The following is a 27151-nucleotide window of genomic DNA, read 5'->3' as shown; positions in this document are numbered from 1 at the left end:
TTGAGTACACCGCCATGCAATCTCCATAGACAAACACTGGCAGTAGAATGGCTTTACTGAAGAGCTCAGTGACTTTCAATGTGACAGTCATAGGATGCCACCTTTCCAACAAGTCAGTTCGTCAAATTTTTGCCCTGCTAGAGCTTCCCCAGTAAACTATAAGTGCTGTTATTGTAAAGTGGAAACGTCTAGGAGTAACAACGGCTCAGCCGCGAAGTGGTAGGCCACACATGCTCACAGAACAGGACCAATTTGTAAGTCGCTCTGGATAAGAGCATCTGCTAAATGACTTAAATGTAAATGTACACCTTTGGGATGAATTGGAACACCGACTGCGAGCCAGGCCTAATCGCCCAACATTAGTGCCCGACCTCACTAATGCTATTGTGGCTGAATGGAACCAAGTCCCCGCTGAAATGTTCCAACATCTAGTGGAAAGCCTTCCCAGGCTGTTATAGGAGGCTGTTATAGCAGCAAAGGGGGGACCAACTCCATATTAATGGTCATGACTTTGGAATTAGATGTTTGACAAGCAGGTGTCCACATACTTTTGGTCATGTAGTGTATATACAGTGAGCTACAAAAGTATTGGGACAGTGATACATTTTGTGTTGTTTTGGCTCTGTACTGCAGCACTTTGAATTTGAAATTAAAGTGCAGACTGTCAGCTTTCATTTGAGGGTACCATGATTACGCATAAACCCAAATGAATCGTGAATAATGATTAGTAAGAAAGTTAGAGGCATAAATATCCTAACCTCCCCTGTTATTGTAATGGTGAGAGGTTAACACGTCTTGGGGGTATAATATTTGTGCGTCTAACTTTCTCACTCGTCATTATTAATTCAGGATTATCCGTAATCATGGTAGCATCCACATTAATGTAGAATTGTTTAGAAACATATTCTATTCTTAGATTCTAGAAGATTCTAGATGATAATCCATTATTTACCATTCATTTCTATTGGGCACAAAATAATCTGAAACACAACCAAAACAAACAGCAAATGCATCCACCAAGTTTGTACAGTCACAAGCTTAATGTAGTCATTGCGTGCTAGGAATATGTGACCAAATACTTAACTTGTTTATACTTTAATACACGTGTGAATTTGTCCCAATACTTTTGGTCCCCTAAAATCAGTTCACCCGATATGGATGAAAATACCCTCAAATTAAAGCTGAGTCTGCACTTTAACTTCACAGTCCTTGTATCATTTCAAATCCAAAGTGCTGGAGTACAGAGCCACAACAACAACAAAAATGTGTCACGTTCCAAATACTTTTGGAGCTCACATTCACACCGAGTGGCCAGTTTATTAGGTACACCCATCTGGTACCGGGTCGGACCCCCCTTTGCCTCCAGAACAGCTACAGATACGCTGTGGCATTCAAACATTGCTCAATAGGTATCAAGGGACCTAACGTGTGCCAGAAAAACATTCCCCACACCATTACATCACCACCACCAGCCTGTAATGTTGACACCAGGCAGGATGGGGCCATGGACTCATGCTGCTTACCCCACTTCAACTAGCTGTTTTCGCCCACAGAACTGCCGCTGACTGGATGTTTTTTGTTTGTTGCACCATTCTCGGTAAACCCTAGACACTTGTGCGTGAAAAGACCAGGAGGCGACAATCATACCACGCTCAAAGTTGCTTAGGTCACTTGTTTTGCCCAATCTAACGTTCAATCAAACAGTAACTGAATGCCTCGATGCCTGTCTGCCTGCTTTATATAGCAAGCCATGGCCACGTGACTCACTGTCTGTAGGAGCGAACCATTTTTCTAAACTGGCCACAGTGTATATCAATGTAGAGCTAATGTAACCGTGATTGACCACACACTCCAGCACAGTAGGTGGCAGCATGCACCTTAAACGTTTGTTTGCGGACCACCATTATACCATAGAAGAAGAAAAACAGCCAGGTGGGTCCACCCCAAATGCTGCATGTCATGACACTCACCTGTCTAGATCAATGAGAGATTTGAAATAGACAAGAGGATAGTGTACACATTGTTGGATTAGCTACTTAATGGAGCAAAAAATATATATTTTATTAACAGAGCATTTTCTAAATTCAAACGAACCACCTGCAACTGGACAAATACGTTTTAGAAGATACGTGTTTGGCCAAATCGAGAATGAAGATAGTATCGTCAAGTTAAGGTTGGTCGAAAATTATCTGCGCTACACCAAACAATACCTATCCTGCCCAATGAAGGATCACATTAGCCCGCGTTACAATCTGCAAGCTAGGTTGGTTAGCTGCCAAGCAGCTAAAAGCTCAGGCCAACAAACGTGTGATAACTACAGCATTATAAATAATTCTGGATTCACGTGTTTTTTTTTATTTGTACCAGGCTAGGTAGCAAATATAATATAACTAGCTAGTTACATTGGCACACTTTATTTGAACAATACTAGTACCGTTACTGATGTTATGAGGGTGAACTGGCTAGCTAGGTACTGTAGCTAGCAAACAAAACAAACAGATGCACGCACTTGACACCTGAAATGTTGAAAACAACCACCTGCCACAGGTAGGTGTAAACATGAGGCTAGTTCTAAAGATTTAGATAGATAACTAGCAAACGTTACCTTCTTTTACTCCGGGCAGTTTGTTTTGATCGATGGGAAATTCAGCCATGTTGTCAGCGATGTGTCAAAGCCGTTCACGTTGAATTATGCTTCCGCGATTTGCCGTAGGTTACCAGAGGCAGAGTCTGATTGTTTATTTTGTCATAAAACCGATTGATGATTCGGGTACTAACGTTATGGGTGTCCCTTTGATTAGTTTCGGTACTGTAGTTAGCCAGTCAGATTTTGTGAGCGTCCCTCTTCCTCTGCTCTGCAGCTGTGGATTTGATTAACTAGCTAGCTAGCTGGAGGAAGAAAAAAGAGGTCAGCTACGGATAGCAGACGGGCCATATCATTCACTGCTAAATATGTGAGGAATGAAAGAGGATAGGAGATAAAAACGAACCAATTTAAGAGTGTCATATCAACATTTAAAATGTTCCAGATTTGTACATGTCAGTCACTCGGGTTTTTACCAAACAATACAACAATGAGTTATGAATGTGATAGGCTACCTGTTGATAAATTATTAAACACAATTTTTAGGACCATCTCTTGTCCCAGCAAATTGCATTTCAGAAATTATTCAAATCTTCACTGGGGAGGATTGCGCGCACAACACAACACACACGTTTTCTGAATGATAGGACATTTCACAATATTCCTTGCTGCATGGATGTCATCTCTCAGTTGCTCCCCCTGGTGAATGCAGGACCAAATTACACAACCTTAACCACTATTAAAGCCCTGGGTGTACATCAGGGTTGAACGTAAGGCGGTACGGTACGGGCAAAATAAATGGGGGGATGAGAAGCTCGCAGACAAGGGAGGATGAGTGGCCGAGATCGAGGCACGCGTGGACAACAGTGGGTGCATCCATTTAGGCTACATGTGTAGGCCTAATGACAATTGCATAATGTCATTTTTTTGCGGGGTTGGCTGTTTTGCATGTTATTTTGGCATTAATGTGCCACATATCAGTTTGCAAACAATGTAAAAAAAAAAAAAAAATTTAGTTAATAAAGTCGCATACGAACATGGTCTCTTTTTTTGCTTTATTGAGTAAGGCAGCTCCAAAAGGCAGGTGTTTCAGCCTAGCTCAGTGCTTTCTGTGGTGGTGGGGTAGCCAGCGGAAAATACAGAGCGTAGGGTTTGGTAATGTTCTCTAGTTGCGCCGTGATTGGCTCAGTGTTCTGTCATTCATGGGGACACTTCACCGTAAAATCTTCGGGGAGAGCTTGAAAATTCAAGCCCCTTGGAAGCTGCCATATATTTACATTAGAAGTGCCCATTCAAGAAGGCTCAATGTAATTGGCCACAGATAAAATGACATCAAATCACGTTATATCTACCGTAGCTTTGATTGGACTGATCATGTCAACATCATACTTTCAAAATCTTCGCTAGCAAGCTAGACAAGCAGTCATCATTATGAATCAAGTCGACAATCTACTGGCAAATCCTTTACAATCCTTGTCATATGAAGAGAAATTATAGATAAAACGTATTGGTGCTCATCGGCTATTGGACATAAACATTAAACAAGTTGGAAATCGCAAATTCAACAATAATTGGTTTGGAAGGAGTCAGTGGCTAACCGCAAGCTTTGCAAAGCAATCTCTAGCCTGTTATTCAGTGGAGAGTGTGTGTGGTCAAAGTCTGGGATTAAGGGTCTCTTTTCCAAGCTTTAAAGTATAAACATTCATATGCAACACCATCGGCTAGAAAAGGTTGAATACATTGGCCATGCTGTCAATCCAACATGACATCTGCCGCGTTCAAAACAACTGGAAACTTGGAACTGGGAAATCTCAGACTTCAGTGAGTTCAAGACAACTGTGAACTCTGAAAAAAACTAGCACTGACTGGGAAAAGTTTTTGAACTTGGGCCTCTTTCTAGAGCTCCGACCTAAGATCACTGACGTCATGATTTGACCTTGTTTTTTTCAGAGTTCCCAGTTGTCTTGAAAGCACCATAAATCCAGAGAATGCCAGACTTTGATGACAAAGTTTGATGACAGAATTTGCAAACAAGAAGGACTGCTGTGCCACCTTCCTAATCAAGTGATTACAGCACAACAAAGTGAGTCCAAAAATGTATTGTATGCTGCTGCATAAATTATGTAATATGCCAGGGAGATATGTATACTGTAGCTAAGAAAGTAATACTAAGTGTATGCTGTGTAGTAAACTGTTAGTAGCCCATGTGCCTCACCCTAATAATGTATTCCCTTTCCCCCTCATAACTTAGCCTACTGTTCTGACATGGTGGTGCACATGTAGCCTATAGCCTGTTTTAGAAAAATGTCATCATTGAATATTTCAAGAGCTTTCATTGTCTGCTTATATGCCTCCTTTATTTATCCTATGGTTCTGACTTGGTGTACAGGGAGAATACTGTAAGAACGGCCCATGTTCTGAATTCTGTCGCTGTACAGTGCATTCGGAAAGTATTCAGACCCCTTGACTTTTTCCAAATTTTGTTACGTTATTCTAAAAATATATATATTTTTTAAACATTCTCACCAATCTATACACAATACCCCATAATGGCAAAGCGAAAACAGGTTTGCACATTTATAAAAAAACAAAAACAGAAATTCATTATTTACATAAGTATTCAGACCCTTTGCTATGAGACTCCAAAGTGAGCTCAGGTGCATCCTGTTTCCATTGGTCATCCTTGATATGTTTCTACAACTTGATTGGAGTCCACCTGTGGTAAATTCAATTGATTGGACATGATTTGGAAAGGCACACACCTGTCTATATAAGGTCCCACAGTTGACAATGCATGTCAGAGCAAAAACCAAGCCATGAGGTCTAAGGAATTGTCCGTAGAGCTCCCAGACAGGATTGTGTCAAGGCACAGATCTGGGGAAGGGTAGACCATGACTCTCAGACCATGAGAAACAAGATATTTGGTCTGATGAAACCAAGATTGAACTCTTTGGCCTGAATGCCAAGCGTCACGTCTGGAGGAAACCTGGCACCATCCCTATGATGAAACATGGTGGTGGCAGCGTCATGCTGTGGGGATGTTTTTCAGCGGCAGGGACTGGGAGACTAGTCAGGATCGAGGGAAAGATGAACGGAGCAAAGTACAGAGAGATCCTTGATGAAAACCTGCTCCAGAGCACTCAGGACCTCAGACTAGGACAAAGGTTCACCTTCCAGCAGGACAACGACCCTAAGCACACATGTCCTTGAGTGGCCCAGCCAGAGCCCGGATTTTAACCCGATTTAACAATTCATTGCAACTCTGCTTAGAAGGTCAGCATCCCGGAGTCGCCTCTTCACTGTTGACGTTGAGACTGGTGTTTTGCGGGTACTATTTAATGAAGCTGCCAGTTGAGGACCTGTGAGGCGCCTGTTTCTCAAACTAGAGACACTAATGTATTTGTCCTCTTGCTCAGTTGTACACCGTGGCCTCCCACTCCTCTTTCTATTCTGGTTAGAGCCAGTTTGTGCTGTTCTGTGAAGGGAGTAGTACACAGCATTGTACGAGTTCTTCAGTTTCTTGGCAATTTCTCGCATGGAACAGCCTTCATTTCTCAGAACAAGAATAGACTGAAGAGTTTCAGTAGAAAGTTATTTGTTTCTGGCCATTTTGAGCCTGTAATCGAAGCCACAATTTCTGATACTCAACTAGTCTCAAGAAGGCCAGTTTTCTTGCTTCTTTAATCAGCACAACAGTTTTCAGCTGTGCTAACATAATTGCAAAAGGGTTTTCTAATGATCAATTAGCCTTTTAAAATGATAAACTTGGATTAGCAAACAACGTGCCATTGGAACACAGGACTGATGGTTGCTGATAATGGGCCTCTGTACGCCTATGTAGATATTCTACAATAGCCATTTACAACATTAACAATGTTTACGCTGTATTTCTGATCAATTTCATGTTATTTTAATGGACATTTTTTTTTGCTTTTCTTTCAAAAACAAGGACATTTCTAAGTGACCCCAAACTTTTGAACGGTAGTGCACATTTCAAAAGTGCTGAACAAATAGTTATATTGACTACGTCCGTCTTAGCTCGCTCATTAATGACTTAATCTAAATTACGGATTGCCTCTTATCCGCTCATCGTTCCCTTATGCCATAGTTTGTACATCTCAATTGTCAGTAGAAACCACATTTTTTAAAGCTAGTCAGCCATATCAGCTATGTTTTTTTTTAAAGGCAGTAAATTAGGCTAAATTAACTGTTTCGCTGCCAGACAAGGCTCCGCTGATAGCCAGGTGTAGCAGTGGTAAGGATTCACTCCATGGTGCTGAAAAGAAAGCTCTGCTGTTGGGACAACTTTATGTAGGACCTAACAGTTTGTGGGCACCGTTTGTCACCATTATAGTTAAATTAATGTATTGTGTTGTGTAGTGGCTTTGCTGGCATGCATCAAATAAATGTTTTTTCAGTTTGCCTCACCAAGATTTACATACTAAAATCGCCAATGCATAGGCGACTTGTCCCTTGTCCATAAGGCTAGGGGAAGATAAGCTTTCCCTAAAGTAAATGAAATTACACTGAACAAAAATAAACGCAACATGTAAAGTGTTGGTCCCATGTTTCATGAGCTGAAATAAAAGATCCCAGAAATGTTCCATACGCACAAAAAGCTTATTTCTCTAAAATGTTGTGTACAAATTTGTTTACATCCCCTGTTAGTCAGCATTTCTCCTTTGCCAAGATAATCCATCCACCTGACAGATGTGGCATATCAAGAAGCTGATTAACAGCATAATCATTACACAGGTGCAACTTGTGCTGGGGACAATAAAAGGCCACTCGAAAATGTGCAGATTTGTCACACAACACAATGCCACAGATGTCTCAAGTTTTGAGGGTGTGTGCAATTGGCAAGCTGACTGCAGGAATGTCCCCCAGAGCTGTAGCCAGAGAATTGAATGTTCATTTCTCTGCCATAAGCCGCATTGGTAGAATTTGGCAGTATGTCCAACCGTCCTCACAACAGCAGACCATGTGTAACCACGCCAGCCCAGAACCTCCACATCTGGCTTCTTCACCTGCAGGATCGTCTGAGACCAGCAACCCTGATGAAACTGTGGGTTTGCACAACCGAAGAATTTCTGCACAAACTGTCAGAAACCGTCTCAGGGAAAGCTCATCTGCGTGCTCATCGTCCTTACCAGGATCTTGACCAGACTGCAGTTCGTCAATGTAATCGGCTTCAGTGAGCAAATGCTCAACTTCGATGGCCCCTGGCATGCTGGAGAAGTGTGCTCTTCACTGATTAATTCCGGTTTCAACTGTACCAGGCAGATGGCAGACAGCGTGTATGCAATCGTGCGGGCGAGCGGTTTGCTGATGTCAACGTTGTGAACAGACTGTCCCGTGGTGGTGGGGTTATGGAATGAGCAGGCATAAGCTACAGACAAAGAACACAATTGCATTTTATTGATGGCACAGAGATACCGTGATGAGATCTTGAGGCTGTGCCATTCATCCGCCACCATCACCTCATGTTTCAGCATGATAATGCACAGCCCCATGTCGCAAGGATCTGTACACAATTTCTGGAAGCTGAAAATGACCCCATTCTTCCATTGCCTGCATACTCACCAGACATGTCACTCATTGAGCATGTTTGGGATGCTCTGGATTGATCTGTACGACAGTGTGTTCCAGTTCCCGCCAATATCCAGCAACTTCACACAGCCATTAAAGAGGAGTGGGACAACATTCCACAGGCCACAATCAACAGCCTGATCAACTCTATGCGATGGAGATGTGTCGTGCTGCATGAGGCAAATGGTGGTCACACCAGAAACTGACTGGTTTTCTGATCCATGCCCCTACCTTTTTTTAAAGGTATCTGTGACCAACAGATGCATATCTGTATTCCCAGTCGTGTGAAATCCATAGATTAGGGCCTAATTAATTTATTTCAATTGACAGATTTTTCTTATGTGAACAGTAACTCAGTAAAATCTTTGAAATTGTTGCATGTTGCGTTTATATTTTTGTATTACTTACATTACTATGAAGCGGCAGCCGCAGAGATGGACACCGCATGGGTTCTGAAAGTAGGCTAATTCAAGGTCTATAATTCATTTAAACAGTCTTCATTTTAATTTGACTTTAGGCTACTAACAACAAGAGGGCTTTGTGTTGGAGCCTATTTATTCCTATTCAAGAAATAAGAGGTAGGCCTACCTGTTTGACAGACTCAATTATATTCTATATCCATAGATTTTTTCAGCCAATTCCTTCAGTCACCATGCACTCCTTAAATATATCAGTGTCTGTAAAGGTCTTGGTGTGTTAGGTTAAAATTAGGGCTCGAATTGAGGGGGTAAGTGAGGGATCTGTGGCTTTTGTTAAAGAAAATGGCTACCCCTTGTTAGGTTAAGATGTAGATTTTTTTTAAATGGACCTGATCATATAAAGCGATCTATAATGACGCTTTAGTCCGCAATGCTAGAAACAAGCTGTAAAATGCTGGGGAAAAAGGTGACTCCGATACATATGGGATATATCTTTGGTTTGTCTCTATGACATTCAGAGGTTGCACTACAACCTTCTAATGCCGAGGAGACAAAAAATGTACTTTGCTTGGGAAGTAATGTGTGATTCTGTCACTATCAATTGACGTTCAACATTTCAACGGGCTATTAAACAACATGCTGTACTAACTGTTAATCAGTCAGGAGCAAGCCAGGTAGCATAAGAAGGAACGAAAATGAATTATGTAGGCTATATTATTATTATTATTATTATTATTATTATTATTATTATTTCAAGGCTATAGCCTGCCATTTTAAGGAAGAAGTTGTGAAGCATTTGTGACACGCTACAGGCTGGCAGGAGCGCTCAGCATTTCAACAACACATCAACAACAGCACTTCAACAACATGCCTATACATTTAGCATTTAGGCTGTATACAATGACATAAAAAAATATATTACTTACAATTACATAATAATGAAACGAAAAATGCGTTATTAGACTATACAGTCAGTGCCTTTTGAATTCACTTGTAGAAACTCGAGTTTTGCCAGTCTTTGGTTTCAGGATCATGTGGTGAGCTATGCATGTCTAGTTTGTTAATTTTGATCAAATTCCTTAAATTCCCATGCCCTAATCACAGTCAACAGAAATCTATTTTGTAACAACAATATAATGGAAAATAATACATTAGAAAATTATAGTTTCCCAAATGACAAAAAGTTACAAGTGCATTTAGGCCTAACTGATGATATGCGGCTGCTGTATTAAAAAACAAATGGCTTTTTCTCGAATTCATTGATGATCAGATATTTCAGTTGTAATTTTTACAGTTGATAGACAACTTTAGGACTGTTCCAAACTTAGACTCTCCTCTTTTTTTAACAATAGAATATAAATGAAAACGTCTCCGGTGCTGCAACATGCGCTCCAGCATGCGCTCATTCATTGTCATGCTCTTTTGTGGTATTCAAAAAGATTCTGCTTGTCTCCAGTAAGGTAAAATGACGTGCATTACGTTCATGAAATGCATTTATACAATTATTATTTTTGTCAGACCACAAATAAGATGATAGATTTATGCAGTGCTTTTATTGTAATGGAGATCTTTCCACCCCTACCCTTGTCTGCGGTGGTCTGCGAATCCACAACCTTCCGGCTACTTTGTCATGTTATGTAATGCATACAAAGTGAAGGACAGTTTCTAAAACTGCATATCTAAGGCTCTGGTCTGTCTTAGGAGTGAGAGTAAAACAGTAGGCATGTTCTCTGCTATCCACTTTGTTTTCATTATTATTTTGGGTGTAGAGGAGGGTCAAGGTTCTTTATTCAAGCGTTCAGGGAGGGTCTGGTAAAAACATATTTTACTGAAGGGAGGGCCATCCATTTTCATTTTAGAGAGGTCTGATTTTCTCCAGGTATCCCTCATTATAAAAAACGTCCAGTCCCTTACTCTTAACATATTGATGTTGTTTGTTCCACCTAAAAAAGCACAAGAAAGAGGATTTCGACACCCACCATCTCAGATTATTCTGAAATTGCTTCTGTTGTTACAGTTAAGATTAGCATTCCTGCAACATTATTTTGTAGGAAATATAATTTCATCTCTGAGAATTTAAGCTAATTGATTGCACCTATACGCTGCTGCTACTCTGTTTATTATCTATCCTGATTGCCTAGTCACCTTTACCCATACCTACATGCACATATTACCTCAACTACCTCGTACCCCTGCACACTGACTCGGTACCGGTACTCTTGTGTATATAGCCTCGTTATTGTTATTTTATTGTGTTACTACAGTATATATATATTTTTTGCTAATCTTTTCTTACTTTTTAACTCTGCATTGTTGGGAAAGGGCGGTAAAGTCCACACCTGTTGTATTTGGCGCATGTGACAAATACTATTTTATTTGAGTTCAAACATGGATTGTCATATTACTTCTTATCACAATAGAAGGAAACAAATCATTCCCTATAGATATACTACTTCTAGGATATCATATATGGCTTTCTGAACATCAGAGCAATCTGTCAGGACATAACACCATCTGCTTTGACAGTTGACACTATTATTGAACTTCATTTTATTGAATGATTCCAAAAGTACACCCTACAGTCAGAGGTACAGACAGTGTCTAGGAATGTTGTGTTCTGCAATGTGAGTCATGCCTGGAGATCCATCAAGTTATTGATTATAGTGAGGGGAAAAAAGTATTTGATCCCCTGCTGATTTTGTACGTTTGCCCACTGACAAAGACATGATCAGTCTATAATTTTAATGGTAGGTTTATTTGAACAGTGAGAGACAGAATAACAACAACAAAATCCAGAAAAATGCATGTCAAAAATGTTATAAATTGATATGCATTTTAATGAGGGAAATAAGTATTTGACCCCTCTGCAAAACATTACTTAGTACTTGGTGGAAAAACCGTTGTTGGCAATCACAGAGGTCAGACGTTTCTTGTAGTTGGCCACCAGGTTTACACATCTCAGGAGGGATTTTGTCCCACTCCTCTTTGCAGATCTTCTCCAAGTCATTAAGGTTTCGAGGCTGACGTTTGGCAACTCTAACCTTCAGCTCCCTCCACAGATTTTCTATGGGATTAAGGTCTGGAGACTGGCTAGGCCACTCCAGGACCTTCATGTGCTTCTTCTTGAGCCACTCCTTTGTTGCCTTGGCCGTGTGTTTTGGGTCATTGTCATGCTGGAATACCCATCCACGACCCATTTTCAATGCCCTGGTTGAGTGAAGGAGGTTCACACCCAAGATTTGATGGTACATGGCCCCGTCCATCGTCCATTTGATGCAGTGAAGTTGTTCTGTCCCCTTAGCAGAAAAACACCCCCAAAGCATAATGTTTCCACCTCCATGTTTGACGGTGGGGATGGTGTTCTTGGGGTCATAGGCAGCATTCCTCCTCCTCCAAACACGGCGAGTTTAGTTGATGCCAAAGTGCTCGATTTTGGTCTCATCTGACCACAACACTTTCACCCAGTTCTCCTCTGAATCATTCAGATGTTCATTGGCAAACTTCAGACGGGCCTGTATATGTGCTTTCTTGAGCAGGGGGGACTCTGCGGGCGCTGCAGGATTTAAGTCCTTCACGGGCGTTGTGTGTTACCAATTGTTTTCTTGGTGACTATGGTCCCAGCTGCCTTGAGATCATTGACAAGATCCTCCCGTGTAGTTCTGGGCTGATTCCTCACCGTTCTCATGATCATTGCAACTCCACGAGGTGAGATCTTGCATGGAGCCCCAGGCCGAGGGAGATTGACAGTCTTTTGTGTTTCTTCCATTTGCCAATAATCGCACCAACTGTTGTCACCTTCTCACCAAGCTGCTTGGCGATGGTCTTGTAGCCCATTCCAGCCTTGTGTAGGTCTACAATCTTGTCCCTGACATTCTTGGAGAGCTCTTTGGTCTTGGCCATGGTGGAGAGTTTGGAATCTGATTGATTGATTGCTTCTGTGGACAGGTGTATTTTATACAGGTAACAAGCTGAGATTAGGAGCACTCCCTTTTAAGAGTGTGCTCCTAATCTCAGCTCGTTACCGGTATAAAAGACACCTGGGAGCCAGAAATCTTTCTGATTGAGAGGGGGTCAAATACTTATTTCCCTCATTAAAATGCAAATCAATTTATAACATTTTTGACATGCGTTTTTCTGGATTTTTGTTGTTGTTATTCTGTCTCTCACTGTTCAAATAAACCTACCATTAAAATTATAGACGGATCATTTCTTTGTCAGTGGGCAAACATACAAAATCAGCAGGGGATCAAATACTTTTTTCCCTCACTGTATATTTTCCACAAGAGGACCAGACTGTTTCACAAGATGCAATATATCCTTGATGTTACAAGGTTCATTCACTGTGACTCACTCAACCAGGTTCTCTAAGTCCTCAAGCTCCGAAATCCATATCATAAGGATATGTGATGTTTATTTGGGATGAGAGACACAATTAGACTAAGGCTCAATAACTTCCTCAGCAGAAGACAAAGGTGTCAATGAAAACAGCACTCAAGAAGCTTTATGACGTAAACAGGCCAAACAAAATGGGTGCCAGGCACTTCATTTAACTAAAACTACCGTACATAAACACAGCAGCCATTACACTGACGGAGTTGTGAGCCATGATTCACATGGTTTGACCTCGGTGATATATGTTCAATCAGCTCCACATTGGTGCCGATGCTCAGACCTGGAGCCAAGATTGAAGAGCTCATCTCCGGGCATGGTGCACTTTATAGGGACAGAATCAATTAACTTCTCCCCCTCTTAACCCCGTCCAAGATTCTCCCCCTACATTCTTAAGGAAGTAATTAATGTAAAAGAAAAGGACTGAAAGTGCCAAGAACATCTGACTGTCATCTCCCGTAAATAACAGGTGATTGATGACTTTCTCACTTTGTTGGCTTTGTATCTGTCGTGTTGATGAAGGGCCGCTGGCAATGGATCCAGATCGTCATATTTCTGTCAGCCACTACATGGTCCCTCTTGCAAAGGACCGTGGTCCATTGACGAAAGCCACTGTGACTACCTATTGATTGAGTGCACTGGGGGGCTGACTGCCCCCTCCCAGTCTCCTCCTTCCATGTCTGACAGGATAAAAGTATGGCTGGGATGGACCAAAGGCAGTGGATCGCTGGGGCAGGTTGAGAACCAGTTGATACTAAGCACTTCTTTGGGACCGTTGCTTCGTTGACATGGACAGTGTTGTCTCTGTGAACTACTGGCTGGGACTGCTAGCTTTTCTGCTTCTACAAGGGGTAGTCAGTGTGGAGGGAAGAAGCATCTTCAACCCTGGTGAGTCTGCTGGTTTGGTGAATGAATGTGTACTAGCTGCTGGCCTATTTGAGGCACAGACTACCTGAAGATGTAGGCAGTCTGAGGATGCTGGATACAACTATGGGTTCATTCCCAGCTGCTTGCATGCATTGTCAGTTGTTATAATGTGAGCATGCAAAAGCTCTGCTGGAGGATAATTGGGACAAATTGCACAAAAGATCTGCAACAGGTAGTAGTTTCAATAGTTGTTATTGCCATTCATCTTTCACATATGAATAATTATTCTATTGGTATTCCATGGCAAACTAATTTAGTGTTTGCTTGGCAATTCAATTGTGTTCTTCTAACAATACTGTGAATACTACACTGTGAATGTGTCTCAGTTTAAAGGGGATATTGTGTAATTATATATTTATGTACACCAGGTGCATTTGAAGTTGTTTACAGTAAACAGATGTATTGCCATTTGCCACATATTCAGGAAACCATGTCTATCCCCAAAGAGGGGACACAGATGCCCAGAACAAGATTCTAGCGTTGTTACTACATAAAAGCTTAGAACCTATTGAAAGAAATTACGCTTTAGGTAAGGATTTACAGTATATCACACACACACTAATTCAGTGTTTGTCAATGTAGAATATATAATGATGTGTGTGTGTATATATAATATGACATGGACTGACCAAGTGTTTCTCAGGTTTGCCGTTTGTGCTAACATATTTTTTCTTCTCTGCAGGTTTAGAGTTGGCCAACAAACTAGAGGAGCTGGAGGAGGTAGGTCATTCAAGTGTTTTGTACACACTGACTGCAATAGTTTAAGCACTTGGTGTGTCCTGTGCAGTCATATATTTCATTCAGCTGATAAGATGGCATGCTTTTAAGCAGGGTTTATGAGACGAACAGGTAAACATAGTTCTCTGACTGAGATACTGTGTACATTCTGTGGAAAATTCCCCTTGGATTTAGCCTTTACAAGGTTCATCAAGCAAATCTACCTATTGTCTGACAGAGTTCAAATGGGAGCTCTAGCAGCATAATTGATTATGTCTCTCATGGCCTTGGATAGTGATTTACCTTCCATGAGAGAAGTCCGCTTCCATAAAGACCAACACGGTGATCCTTTGACCGTCTGTAACCACTGTGTTCTCTCCTTACAGATAGAGGCTTTGAAGGAGGACTTAGAGCTGGAAAGGGAGCTCTCATCAAACACACTAGCAGAGGACAAGTCCATACCGAGGAAAAGGGGCGAGCGTAAGTTTCTTATTGCTTATTGTTGGTGATGGCAATAATTTCATAGTCATAACACATTTTATTTACTATAGTGGTCTTCATTTTACAACAATGATATTCCTCCTTGTAATAGAGCAAGAGACTGAACAGTGTTTTTCTCTGTGTCCACAGCCTGTTTCTGGAAGTACTGTGTATGATAGCTTAAGGGCGAGAAGAACCTCTACTGAGTCCTGCTGCATTGCCCTAACGCTCCAAAGACTCAACACGCTCACAGACATCAACACAACTCACCCATTACCATCACCAAATGTTTAAATGTTGTAACATAACTAATCTACTAATACTATAATGTACTCATCACGCACATTGTTCAATAACCTCTGTGCTGATGTCGCAATATCGGGCGTCTACAGGTATTTATAATAGGTCCAATGACTGTTGAGTCTAAATCAGGGTGGGCATAAGTTACATTCTATTTGTGATGTATTGCATAAATACCTTGTAATGCATAATTACCTCAAATGACAGAAATTACTTGATCGTCAGTTCTGTATAGGATGTACTGTTCCAGATGCTTCTCTACAGGACTCCAACATTTGAGAAGACAAGGAGTTATCAGCATTTCCTGGAAAGTATTGTTGTCACAACCTAATATTAGTCCGCTGACAAAGGCCTTGGCCCTTCTTTCCACACCCGGAGTAACACGTTGACTTTGTCTTCCCCTAGTGGTAAATGGGGGCAGTGACGCAATTCATGATACTTTCCATTGTCAAATATCAGTATTGCTTTGATGAATGTGTTACCGTTTCCTTCATTTAATAAATTATATATTATCATGCTAACTTGTGTCTTAGCTACCAGTGATTATGTCAGTCCGGGAATAGAGAAATAAATGGTTAGATCCATGAATTGTAATTAACTGGATAAGAGCGTCAACTAAATTACAAGAATGTAAAATGTAAGGACCAGAGCTGTGACATTTTTGACTATATCTTTTGCCTGATTGAAACACCTTTACAACTCAAATTTCTTGTTAATGAACTATAGTTTTGGCAAGTCAGATAGAACATCTACTTTGTGCATGACACAAGTAATTTTTCCAACGATTGTTTACAGACAGATTATTACTTACAGTGAATTATATCACAATTCCAGTGGGTCAGAAGTTTACATACACCAAGTTGACTGTGCCTTTAAACAGCTTGGAAAATTCCAGAAAATGATGTCAAGGCTTTAGAAGCTTCTGATAGGCTAATTGACATCATTTGGGTGAATTGGAGGTGTACTTGTGGATGTATTTCAAGGCCTACCTTCAAACTCCGTGCCTCTTTGCTTGACATCATTGGAAAATCAAAAGAAATCAGCCAAGACCTCAGAAAAGAAATTGTAGACCTCCACAAGTCTGGTTCAGCCTTGGGAGCAATTTCCAAATGCCTGAAGGTACCACGTTCATCTGTACAAACAATAGTACGCAAGTATAAACCCCATGGGACCACGCAGCCGTCATGCCGCTCAGGAAGGAGACGCGTTCTGTCTCCTAGAGATGAACGTACTTTGGTGCGAAAAGTGCAAATCAATCCCAGAACAACAGCAAAGGACCTTCTGAAGATGCTGGAGGAAACAGGTACAAAAGTATCTACAGTGGGGGAAAAAAGTATTTAGTCAGCCACCAATTGTGCAAGTTCTCCCACTTAAAAAGATGAGAGAGGCCTGTAATTTTCATCATAGGTACACGTCAATTATGACAGACAAATTGAGAAAAAATTATCCAGAAAATCACATTGTAGGATTTTTAATGAATTTATTTGCAAATTATGGTGGAAAATAAGTATTTGGTCACCTACAAACAAGCAAGATTTCTGGCACTCACAGACCTGTAACTTCTTCTTTAAGAGGCTCCTCTGTCCTCCACTCGTTACCTGTATTAATGGCACCTGTTTGCACTTGTTATCAGTATAAAAGACACCTGTCCACAACCTCAAACAGTCACACTCCAAACTCCACTATGGCCAAGACCAAAGAGCTGTCAAAGGACACCAGAAACAAAATGGTAGACCTGCACCAGGCTGGGAAGACTGAATCTGCAATAGGTAAGCAGCTTGGTTTGAAGAAATCAACTGTGGGAGCAATTATTAGGAAATGGAAGACATACAAGACCACTGATAATCTCCCTCGATCTGGGGCTCCACGCAAGATCTCACCCCGTGGGGTCAAAATGATCACAAGAACGGTGAGCAAAAATCCCAGAACCACACGGGGGGACCTAGTGAATGACCTGCAGAGAGCTGGGACCAAAGTAACAAAGCCTACCATCAGTAACACACTACGCCGCCAGGGACTCAAATCCTTCAGAGCCAGTACATGTCCAGGCCCGTCTGAAGTTTGCTAGAGTGCATTTGGATGATCCAGAAGAGGATTGGGAGAATGTCATATGGTCAGATGAAACCAAAATAGAACTTTTTGGTAAAAACTCAACTCGTCGTGTTTGGAGGACAAAGAATGCTGAGTTGCATCCAAAGAACACCATACCTACTGTGAAGCATGGGGGTGGAAACATCATGCTTTGGGGCTGTTTTTCTGCAAAGGGACCAGGATGACTGATCCGTGTAAAGGAAAGAATGAATGGGGCCATGTATTGTGAGATTTTGAGTGAAAACGTCCTTCCATCAGCAAGGGCATTGAAGATGAAACGTGGCTGGGTCTTTCAGCATGACAATGATCCCAAACACACCGCCTGGGCAACGAAGGAGTGGCTTCGTAAGAAGCATTTCAAGGTCCTTGAGTGGCCTAGCCAGTCTCCAGATCTCAACCCCATAGAAAATCTTTGGAGGGAGTTGAAAGTCTGTGTTGCCCAGCAACAGCCCCAAAACATCACTGCTCTAGAGGAGATCTGCATGGAGGAATGGGCCAAAATACCAGCAACAGTGTGTGAAAACCTTGTGAAGACTTACAGAAAACGTTTGACCTGTGTCATTGCCAACAAAGGGTATATAACAAAGTATTGAGAAACTTTTGTTATTGACCAAATACTTATTTTCCACCATAATTTGCAAATAAATTCATAAAAAATCCTACAATGTGATTTTCTGGAGAATAAAAATCTATTTTTTTCTGTCATAGTTGACGTGTACCTATGATGAAAATTACAGGCCTCTCTCATCTTTTTAAGTGAGAGAACTTGCACAATTGGTGGCTGACTAAATACTTTTTTCCCCTACTGTATATCCACAGTAAAATGAGTCCTATATCGACATAACCTGAAAGGCCGCTCAGCAAGGAAGAAGCCACTGCTCCAAAACCGCCATAAAAAAGCCAGACTACGGTTTGCAACTGCACATGGGGACAAAGATCGTACTTTTTGGAGAAATGTCCTCTGGTCTGATTAAACAAAAATAGAACTGTTTGGCCAAAATGACCATCGTTATGTTTGGAGGTAAAAGGGGAATGCTTGCAAGCCGAAGAACACCATCCCGACCGTGAAGCATGGGGGTGGCAGCATCATGCTGTGGGGGTGCTTTGCTGCAGGAGGGACTGGTGCACTTCACAAAATAGATGGCATCATGAGGAAGGAAAATGATGTGGATATACTGAAGCAACATCTCAAGACATCAGTCAGGAAGTTAAAGCTTGGTCGCAAATGGGTCTTCCTGTGATGAGTGTGATAGAAGGAGTCAGGCGCAGGAGGGTTAATCACTGAATACAGAGTTTATTCCTTCGTACACAATTGCGCTAGATAGCGACACACGAAAACAGGCGCAGGGGAAACTATCTACCCTGGCAATACACGGTACGGGATACTCCAACAATATACAGGCACAGGGGAAATATCTACGCCGGCAATACAAAGTGCGAGTAACTCCACCGAGCTACACTACTCTCACAAATAACAATCACCCACAAGGACAAGGTGGCTAGAGGGAACACTTATACACAGACTAATGAGGGGATAAGAACCAGGTGTGTGTAATTGACAAGACAAGACAAATGGAATGATGAGATATGGAGCGGCAGTGGCTAGTAAGCCGGTGACGACGAACGCCGAAGCCTGCCCGAACAAGGAGGGGAGGCAGCCTCGGCGGAAGTCGTGACACTTCCAAATAGACAATGACCCCAAGCATACTTCCAAAGTTGTGGCAAAATGGCTCAAGGACAACAAAGTCAAGGTATTGGAGTGGCCATCACAAAGCCCTGACCTCAATCCTATAGAAAATGTGTGGGCAGAACTGAAAAAGCGTGTGCTAGCAAGGAAGCCTATAAACCTGACTCAGTTACACCAGCTCTGTCAGGAGGAATGGGCCAAAATTCACCCAACTTATTGTGGGAAGCTTGTGGAAGGCTACCCGAACCGTTAAGTTAAACAATTTAAAGGCAATGCTACCAAATACTAATTGAGTGTATGTAAACTTCTGACCCACTGGGAATGTGATGAAAGAAATAACAGCTGAAATAAATAATTATCTCTACTATTATTCTGACATTTCTCATTCTTAAAATAAAGCGGTGATCCTAACTGACCTAAAACAGGGAATTTTTACTAGGATTAAATGTCAGGAATTGTGAAAAACTGAGTTTAAATGTATTTGGCTAAGGTGTGTGTAAACTTCCGACTTCAACTGTAAGTTAATTATATGTACCACTAACTGATTCTTGAAGAATATAATTTATAAATGCCTCATGAGGTTAGTTCAACAGTCGTACCCCATCAGAACCCAAAATATAAGCTTGTTTTACTCCAATGTTTGTAAACAAAGTTAATGTAAAAATATAAAAAACACTGTATAGTCTCAAAACATGGTTAAAACTGTCATTTTAATATAACGGATGGTCAGTCCTTGCATCCCTACCTCTGTCTACAGATGTAGGATCTTCATTTGGGCCAGTGCAGGACAATTCTCAGGAACAAAAGAGTGATCAAATTAAGATCCTACATCTGTATGAATTTGAGTGGTTACATTTCTCCAACCCCATCCCTCAGCTTTTTACAGAGACGGGGGCGGGGAGGACACTTTGTTATTGTTTCAACTGCTGATTACCGCCACAAATACAGTATTATTTATTATATAAATAATACACATTATTTAGGTTATTCAAGCTTGCATCAAAAATATTTTGTTTTAATGATATTTTACCAGTTTTAGTCATGCTAAATCTATGCAATTTATAGTTCTACAATTTTGCTGAGAATTATTGCTCTGCCCATGACTTTGTTTTTTTGCCATGGTCTCTGCCTCTCCTCCCCCATTGTCACTGTGGTGGTGTGTATGGGAGCTGAGTCATTGGCTAGGTCTGAACAATGGGCAGCTGCACCAATGATAGGGCTCTATCTGAATCCTACAGAGAGATAGATGGGAGTGGAGGGATGTCTCTGAGAAACCAGTAAGCCTGTGCAATCAGCTACACTGTCAGAAAACTACAAGGAATATTGGAGAGAAACTTGTGGCTTTGAAGCACCACTGACTCACCTGAAGTGGTAGAATTGTAGATCTGACTACAACAGGATAGGGTGAATTATTCATCACTCATGTCCTAATCAAAACAAAAACGCAGACAAACAGCTAAGCTCGCAACCATACACAAATGCACGCAAGCACACCCAAAATAGGACAGAGAAAACCATTTAAACCTACTACGTAACAATGCTACGGGGAACAGGGAGGAGCAGCATTGGCCACCATCCAGTCTATAACTGATATATTGTAATATGTTATCTCCCCATGTTCAGCGGCCTGTTGACCGGAAGAGAAGTTATACGGAAATGGAGACGCATCCTATAAAGTCTCTCAAATACCAGACATATAAGGAACAAAAGCAACACAACAAGAACAAGTCTGCTGTGGTGCATCTCATTAGAAAGGTAGGCAGAATTCATTGCATCAATCTACTACTACTTTCCTTTATTCTGTTTATTGCAAAGTACAGTAACTCTATACTACTTTCCTTTATTCTGTTTATTGCAATGTACAGTAACTCTATACTACTTTCCTTTATTCTGTTTATTGCAAAGTACAAAATCTCTAGTACTGTATATTGTTTGATTATATTGTTTGGTTAAATAAAGAGAAAAAAAATACCTTAAAAAATCCATAAACGTATAATTCTTGTGCAATTTATATTTATAGGCTACATTGAGGTTTTTATTTCATTATTTAGGCTATGTGGCATTAATGCGTAAGCCTAAGCTTTAGGGCCTAACTGTACACGCACCAAATAGCTTACACACCAATCGCCAAATGCTTTTGGAAACAGGCAAAAAAGGACAATGTCGAGTTTAATTCAATAAGAGAAAAGCTGCGAAATGGAGAGTTGAAGATAAAGAGAAGGGAGTGCCTGAAAAGTAATGTTTGGGAAAGATTTGCTGAAGTGGTAAAAGAGGATGATTGATATGATTGTGAGGCGCTATACAAATTTGACAGTCACAAGATGGGGCCTTCAAATAGGCCTATGTCACGCCAAGGGAACTGTAGCCTACTGTTCAGATGGGTTAAATGGAAACTGAAATCTATAACATTTACATTTTAGTCATTTAGCAGACACTCTTATCCAGAGTGACTTACAGTTAGTGAGTGCATACATTATTTTTTTATTTTTTTATACTGGAATCGAACCCACAACCCTGGCGTTGCAAATGCCATGCTCTACCAACTGAGCTACATCCCTGCCGGCCATTCCCTCCCCTACCCTGGGCCAATTGTGCGCCACCCCATGGGTCTCCCGGTCACGGCCGGCTACAACAGAGCCTGGATTCGAACCAGGATCTCTAGTGGCACAGCTAGCACTGCGAAAATTTTGACTCGGGAACAGAAGTGGAGAAATATGATTTATTTATTTCAGCATCTTGAGAGAATGCAAATGCGCAGTTAGATACCATCTGTAGAGGTGCTATCTTTATCGGCATCATAAAAAACGATAGTAGGGCCTCCCGAGTGGCACAGCGGTCTAAGGCACTGCATCGCAGTGCTTGAGGCGTCACTACAGACCCCGGTTTGATCCCAGGCTGTGTCACAACCGGCCGTGACCGGGAGTCCCATAGGGCAGCGCACAATTGGCCCAGCGTCGTCCGGGTTAGGGGAGGGTTTGGCTGGGGGGGCTTTACTTGGCTCATCGCGCTCTAGCAACTCCTTGTGGCGGGCCGGGTGCCTGCAGGCTGACTTTGGTCGTCAGTTGAACGGTATTTCCTCCGATACATTAGTGCAGCTGGCTTCCGGGTTAAGCGGGCCGGTGTTAAGAAGTGCGGTTTGGCAGGTGATGTTTCGGAGGACGCATGACTCGACCTTCGCCTCTCCCGAGCCCGTTGGGGAGTTGTAGCGATGAGACAAGATCGTAATTGGATATCACGAATTTGGGGAGACAAAAATAAAAGAATCATAATAATAATATATTATTTCAACCATAAAATATGCATCCAAGCCAAACTGAAATCTTATCAGAAAAATGTTGGGTCGTTTTCACAGATTTCTATTTCCTTACAACCGCTCAAACTGATTTTTCACAGAAAAGTGAATTTTCTCCCCGGTCCCTAAACGTCTTTGCTCCGCAAAAGAAGTAAAGATGACAGAGAAAACTTTACTGATGTCAACTACATTGAAGCATTCATTCTATCGATTTATTACATTATTCTGGTGAGCAAGGATTTATTTAGTCTTCTAGGGCAACATATAATGGCAGAAGAGAAGCTGCATGTATCTAGTTATAGACAAGTTGACTAACACATAGCCTACCAAAATGTCATAAATTATAAGCTGAAACATAGCCTATCTAAATCAGGTCAAAAAATCTTCTGCCATCTCTGACTGTAGCCTACAGTGCATTTTCTATATTAGGGTCGGGTGTGGGCCTAAGATATTCACATTATCACATTTAGTCGGGCGGTTGCGGATGGGTTATTAGCAATTGCGGGTGAGTGTGGGTGAACAAACTGCTGACCCACGCACCACTAATAGGGGCAACCAATTTGTTTTGCTTGACTGCAAAACAGTTTATTCTGGCACATAGACTACTTTGAAGGTGAGGAACCATCTAACAACATGTTGTAAAATACTGAGCTTCACCTTTAATCTATCAAATTGTCATATACTAGCATAATATCTATGATAAGCAGATTTTGACCTTAACACATTTCTCCCTTCAATAGGCACCATGTGGAGCGTATTACTCCTTCTCCTGGTCCAACCTTTGCTCACCGACAGCATGGTCTGCCCTAGCAGCTGTATGTGCAACCTAGAGGGGGCCATCAAATGTGTGGGCAACATCACGGACGTGCCCAAAGGTATGCCCACCAACATTTACCTACTTCAGCTGAATGGCACCAACATGAAGGTTCTGAACAAACAGAGTCTGGCCATGTTGCCCCTTATGCTGCGTTTCAGCATCAGCCACAGCCCCCTGGACACCATCCACCCTGAGGCCTTCCATGTGGCCCCGCAGCTCCTCTCCCTCAAGCTGTCATCCAACGCCCTCTCCAGCCTCCCTTCCCAGGTGTTCAGCCCCTTGGTCAGCCTGGAACAGCTACATCTGGATGGCAACCGTCTGGAGTCCATTGCTCCTGTGTTGTTTGAGGGTCTGGCCAACCTGAATGAACTGGACGTCAGTAACAACGCCATCGCTCACCTCGCCCCCGATGTTTTCCACTGGCTGAGTAGCCTGCGCTTCCTCAACCTGGGGAGAAACTCCCTGCAGCAGCTGCCCCCCACCTTGTTCCACTCATTGACAAAGCTGCAGTTCCTCATGCTCTACAACAACAAGCTAGAGGGACTGGAGGCAGGAGCCTTCGATGAGCTGGCCAACCTCCTGGAGCTCAAACTGCACAACAACCAGATCGCCCACATCCCCCCCGAGGTGTTCTGGGCCCTAGGCAACCTCATGACCCTCACCATGTCCTCCAACCAGCTCCAGGGCATCCCGAAGGAAAGCTTCTACCACCTTCCCAAACTCACCAAGCTCACCATCTACAAAAACCCTCTGCTGTCACTGCCTGATAAGTTGATGGGCCACATGCCCAGGATGAAGGAGTTCTACCTGTATTCCACCAACCTCAACACCGTGCCCTGGACCCTGTTTGCCAACATGAGCGGGATGGAGAGGCTCTCCCTGCACCTCAACAACAAGCTGAGAGAGCTGCCCCCTGACCTCTTTTGCTGCCTGCCCAACCTCCAGAAGCTTTCCCTCAAGTTCAACGACATCCAGGATCTACACCCAGATATCTTCTCCAAGCTGGCCAATGTGAACACTCTGCTCCTGAATGACAACAAGCTCCGCTCCCTTTCTGAGGACATATTTAAGGGCAACCCCAGTTTGGCCAGCATCGAGCTGAAGAACAACCAGCTGCAGAATCTTCCGGGAGAGGTCTTCTCTACTGCAGGGGTTTTAAGGGAGGTTACTTTGAGTGGCAACCCATGGGACTGCAGGTGTGGTATCAGAGACATTGCAAGTTGGATAAAGCTTAATGAAGGTGTGGTTAGTGATCGGACGGATGTGATATGTCATAATCCGTACCCTCTACTGCTCCGCCCACTCGGTTCCCTACTCGATGAAGAGTTTAAGTGTGACGTTACCACACCCTCGAGCAGCCGTACCACTCACTCTTCGACTGAATTGATCCATGTTTCCACTACAGCTGAAGCATCAGCTGCCAGGGAGACAGAGGCTGTAGAATTCACACCCACAACTACTGCATCCGAGGTACCATCAACCCAACAAACAGAAAATCCTACTGAGAGAGTCAGGTTCACCACAAGGGCTGTAGAATTCACACCCACAAATACTGAATCCGAGGCTCCATCAACCCAACAAACAGAAAATCCTACTGAGAGTGTCAGGTACACCACAAGGGCTGTAGAATTCACACCCACAACTACTGAATCCGAGGCTCCATCAACCCAACAAACAGAAAATCCTACTGAGAGTGTCAAGTTCACCACAACTGTGTTTAGGCGCACTACAACTGCCACACTGACCACCGACATTCTCGACATTCTTGACGACGACTCTGAATCGCTCCCCGTCCAACGAGGTGATATCCATGTCCTATCGCCACCCTTCCATGACAGGCTGGTGTTTGAGAACGGACTTGAGTTTGTGCACAACAACCGCCTGATGGGCTGGGTTTACCTGTGGACGCTGCCACCTAATGGGGCTTACGTTGGGTTTCTCATGGCTCTCCTTATCCTTCTGCTGGCCACAGGCGTGGCCCTGATTCTGGCTGCCATGTATGGGATGTACCGTCTCAACGAGGCCATGGAAGACCTAGTAGCAATACTCACAAACAGGAAACACACCATAATATCAGAGAGGAAGCAGAAAGACCAAGATAAACTGTAGCATCACCAAATGTGAAGATATAGTATGTGTCGAAAGTATCATTGTGGTGAAACAGTTTTGACAAGAATAGTGGAATAAAACCTTGGAAATCTGTCAATGTAAAGCACAAGCCAACATTGTCTGCATTGTGTGCAGTTCTTTAGATTTAGAAGACTGTCACTGACGACTTATTCATTAGGCATATCTAGTCTCCTCCCAGTGGTATGAGCTTTGAACAACAGGAACAAAGAATAATCATCTTAGGGGGAGAGGACAGTCACAACATTGGTCCAAAGGGCCAGAGCATTATAGACTTAGGCTAACTATTTGTATTATTATCGTGAAAATAACTGATGTCAGTATTGATGACTACACGGACCTAGCAAACAATTTCTCAATTTTGTTGGGTGAACCATGTGTCCACTAAGCAGTGGGTAAAATTAACTGCTAGAGTATCAGCTAAGCAACCTTGTATTACTCCTAGGAATTTGCCAGTCTCTATCACAGGATAAAGTCCAAATATATGCTTATACAGTATTCATCCCCCTTGGCGTTTTTCCTATTTTGTTGGATTACAACCTGTAATTTAAATGGATTTTTATTTGGTTTTCATGTAATGGACATACACAAAATAGTCCAAATTGGTGAAGTGAAATGGAAAAAAATTCTAAAAAATAAATAACGTAAAAGTGGTGCGTGCATATGTATTCACCCCCTTTGCTATGAAGCCCCTAAATAAGATCTGGTGCAACCAATTACCTTCAGAAGTCACATAATTAGTTAAATAAATTCCACCTTTGTGCAATCTAAGTGTCACATGATCTGTCACATGATCTCAGTATATATACACCTGTTCTGAAAGGCCCCAGAGTCTGCAACACCACTAAGCAAGGGGCACCACCAAGCAAGCGGCACCATGAAGACCAAGGAGCTCTCCTAACAGGTCAGGGACAAAGTTGTGGAGAAGTACAGATCAGGGTTGGGTTATAAAAAAATATCCGAAACTTTGAACATCCCACGGAGCACCATTAAATCCATTATTTAAAAAATGGAAAGAATATGGCACCACAACAAACCTGCCAAGAGAGGGCCGCCCACCAAAGCTCACAGACCAGGCAAGGAGGGCATTAATCAGAGAGGCAACAAAGAGACCAAAGATAACCCTGAAGGAGCTGCAAAGCTCCACAGCGGAGATTGGAGTATCTGTTCATAGGACCACTTTAAGCTGTACACTCCACAGAGCTGGGCTTTACGGAAGAGTGGCTAGAAAAAATACATGGCTTAAAGAACAAAATAAGCAAACACGTTTGGTGTTCGCCAAAAGGCATGTGGGAGACTCCCCAAACATATGGAAGAATGTACTCTGGTCAGATGAGACTAAAATTGAGCTTTTTGGCCATCAAGGAAAACGCTATGTCTGGTGCAAACCCAACACCTCTCATCACCCTGAGAACACCATCCCCACAGTGAAGCATGGTGGTGGCAGCATCATGCTGTGGCTATGTTCTTTATCGGCAAGGACTGGGAAACTGGTCAGAATTGAAGGAATGATGGATGGCGCTAAATACAGGGAAATTCTTGAGGGAAATCTGTTTCAGTCTTACAGAGATTTGAGACTGGGATGGAGGTTCACCTTCCAGCAGGACAATGACCCTAAGCATACTGTTAAAGCAACACTCGAGTGGTTTAAGGGGAAACATTTAAATGTCTTGGAATGGCCTAGTCGAAGCCCAGACCTCAATCCAATTGAGAATCTGTGGTATGGGGTGAA

General features: G+C 42.3%; 3 protein-coding genes across 6 annotated transcripts in view; 2 read left to right on the top strand and 1 right to left on the bottom strand.

The window, feature by feature from the left end:
* Positions 1-2923, bottom strand: part of ccdc50a (coiled-coil domain containing 50a) — a 54313-nt gene extending 51390 nt beyond the window's left edge. The window contains exon 1 of one of the 2 annotated variants that reach the window (XM_041839960.2): positions 2606-2923. In XM_041839960.2, the coding sequence (XP_041695894.1) occupies positions 2606-2654 (49 nt within the window). In that variant the 5' untranslated portion in view covers positions 2655-2923. The remainder of the gene's footprint in view (positions 1-2605) is intronic. The other variant, XM_041839961.2, reaches the window with a different exon arrangement.
* uts2d (urotensin 2 domain containing) lies at positions 1939-15914 on the top strand. 3 transcript variants are annotated; one of them, XM_041839964.1, is made up of 6 exons: positions 1939-2173; positions 4535-4667; positions 14333-14437; positions 14591-14628; positions 15012-15105; positions 15256-15914. In XM_041839964.1, the coding sequence occupies exons 2-6, from the start codon at positions 4586-4588 to the stop codon at positions 15279-15281; spliced, it is 345 nt and encodes a 114-aa protein (XP_041695898.1). In that variant the 5' UTR covers positions 1939-2173; positions 4535-4585; the 3' UTR covers positions 15282-15914. The 3 variants fall into 3 exon arrangements, with proteins under 3 accessions (XP_041695898.1, XP_041695896.1, XP_041695897.1); XM_041839962.2 differs by lacking the exons at positions 1939-2173; positions 4535-4667 and adding an exon at positions 12904-13869 and having other exon boundaries at positions 14306-14437; XM_041839963.2 differs by lacking the exons at positions 1939-2173; positions 4535-4667 and adding an exon at positions 12908-13869.
* Positions 15915-20853: 4939 nt separating this feature from the next.
* On the top strand, positions 20854-25504 carry LOC121532775 (platelet glycoprotein V). Its single transcript, XM_041838571.1, has 2 exons — positions 20854-20938; positions 23216-25504. Exon 2 carries the CDS (start codon positions 23221-23223, stop codon positions 25399-25401), a length of 2181 nt encoding a protein of 726 aa, XP_041694505.1. The 5' UTR covers positions 20854-20938; positions 23216-23220; the 3' UTR covers positions 25402-25504.
* The last annotated feature ends 1647 nt before the right edge of the window (positions 25505-27151 follow it).

Source organism: Coregonus clupeaformis, chromosome 20, assembly GCF_020615455.1.
Source record: "Coregonus clupeaformis isolate EN_2021a chromosome 20, ASM2061545v1, whole genome shotgun sequence".
NCBI classification, from domain to species: Eukaryota; Metazoa; Chordata; class Actinopteri; order Salmoniformes; family Salmonidae; genus Coregonus; species Coregonus clupeaformis.
This window is presented reverse-complemented; position numbering and strand designations above follow the sequence as displayed.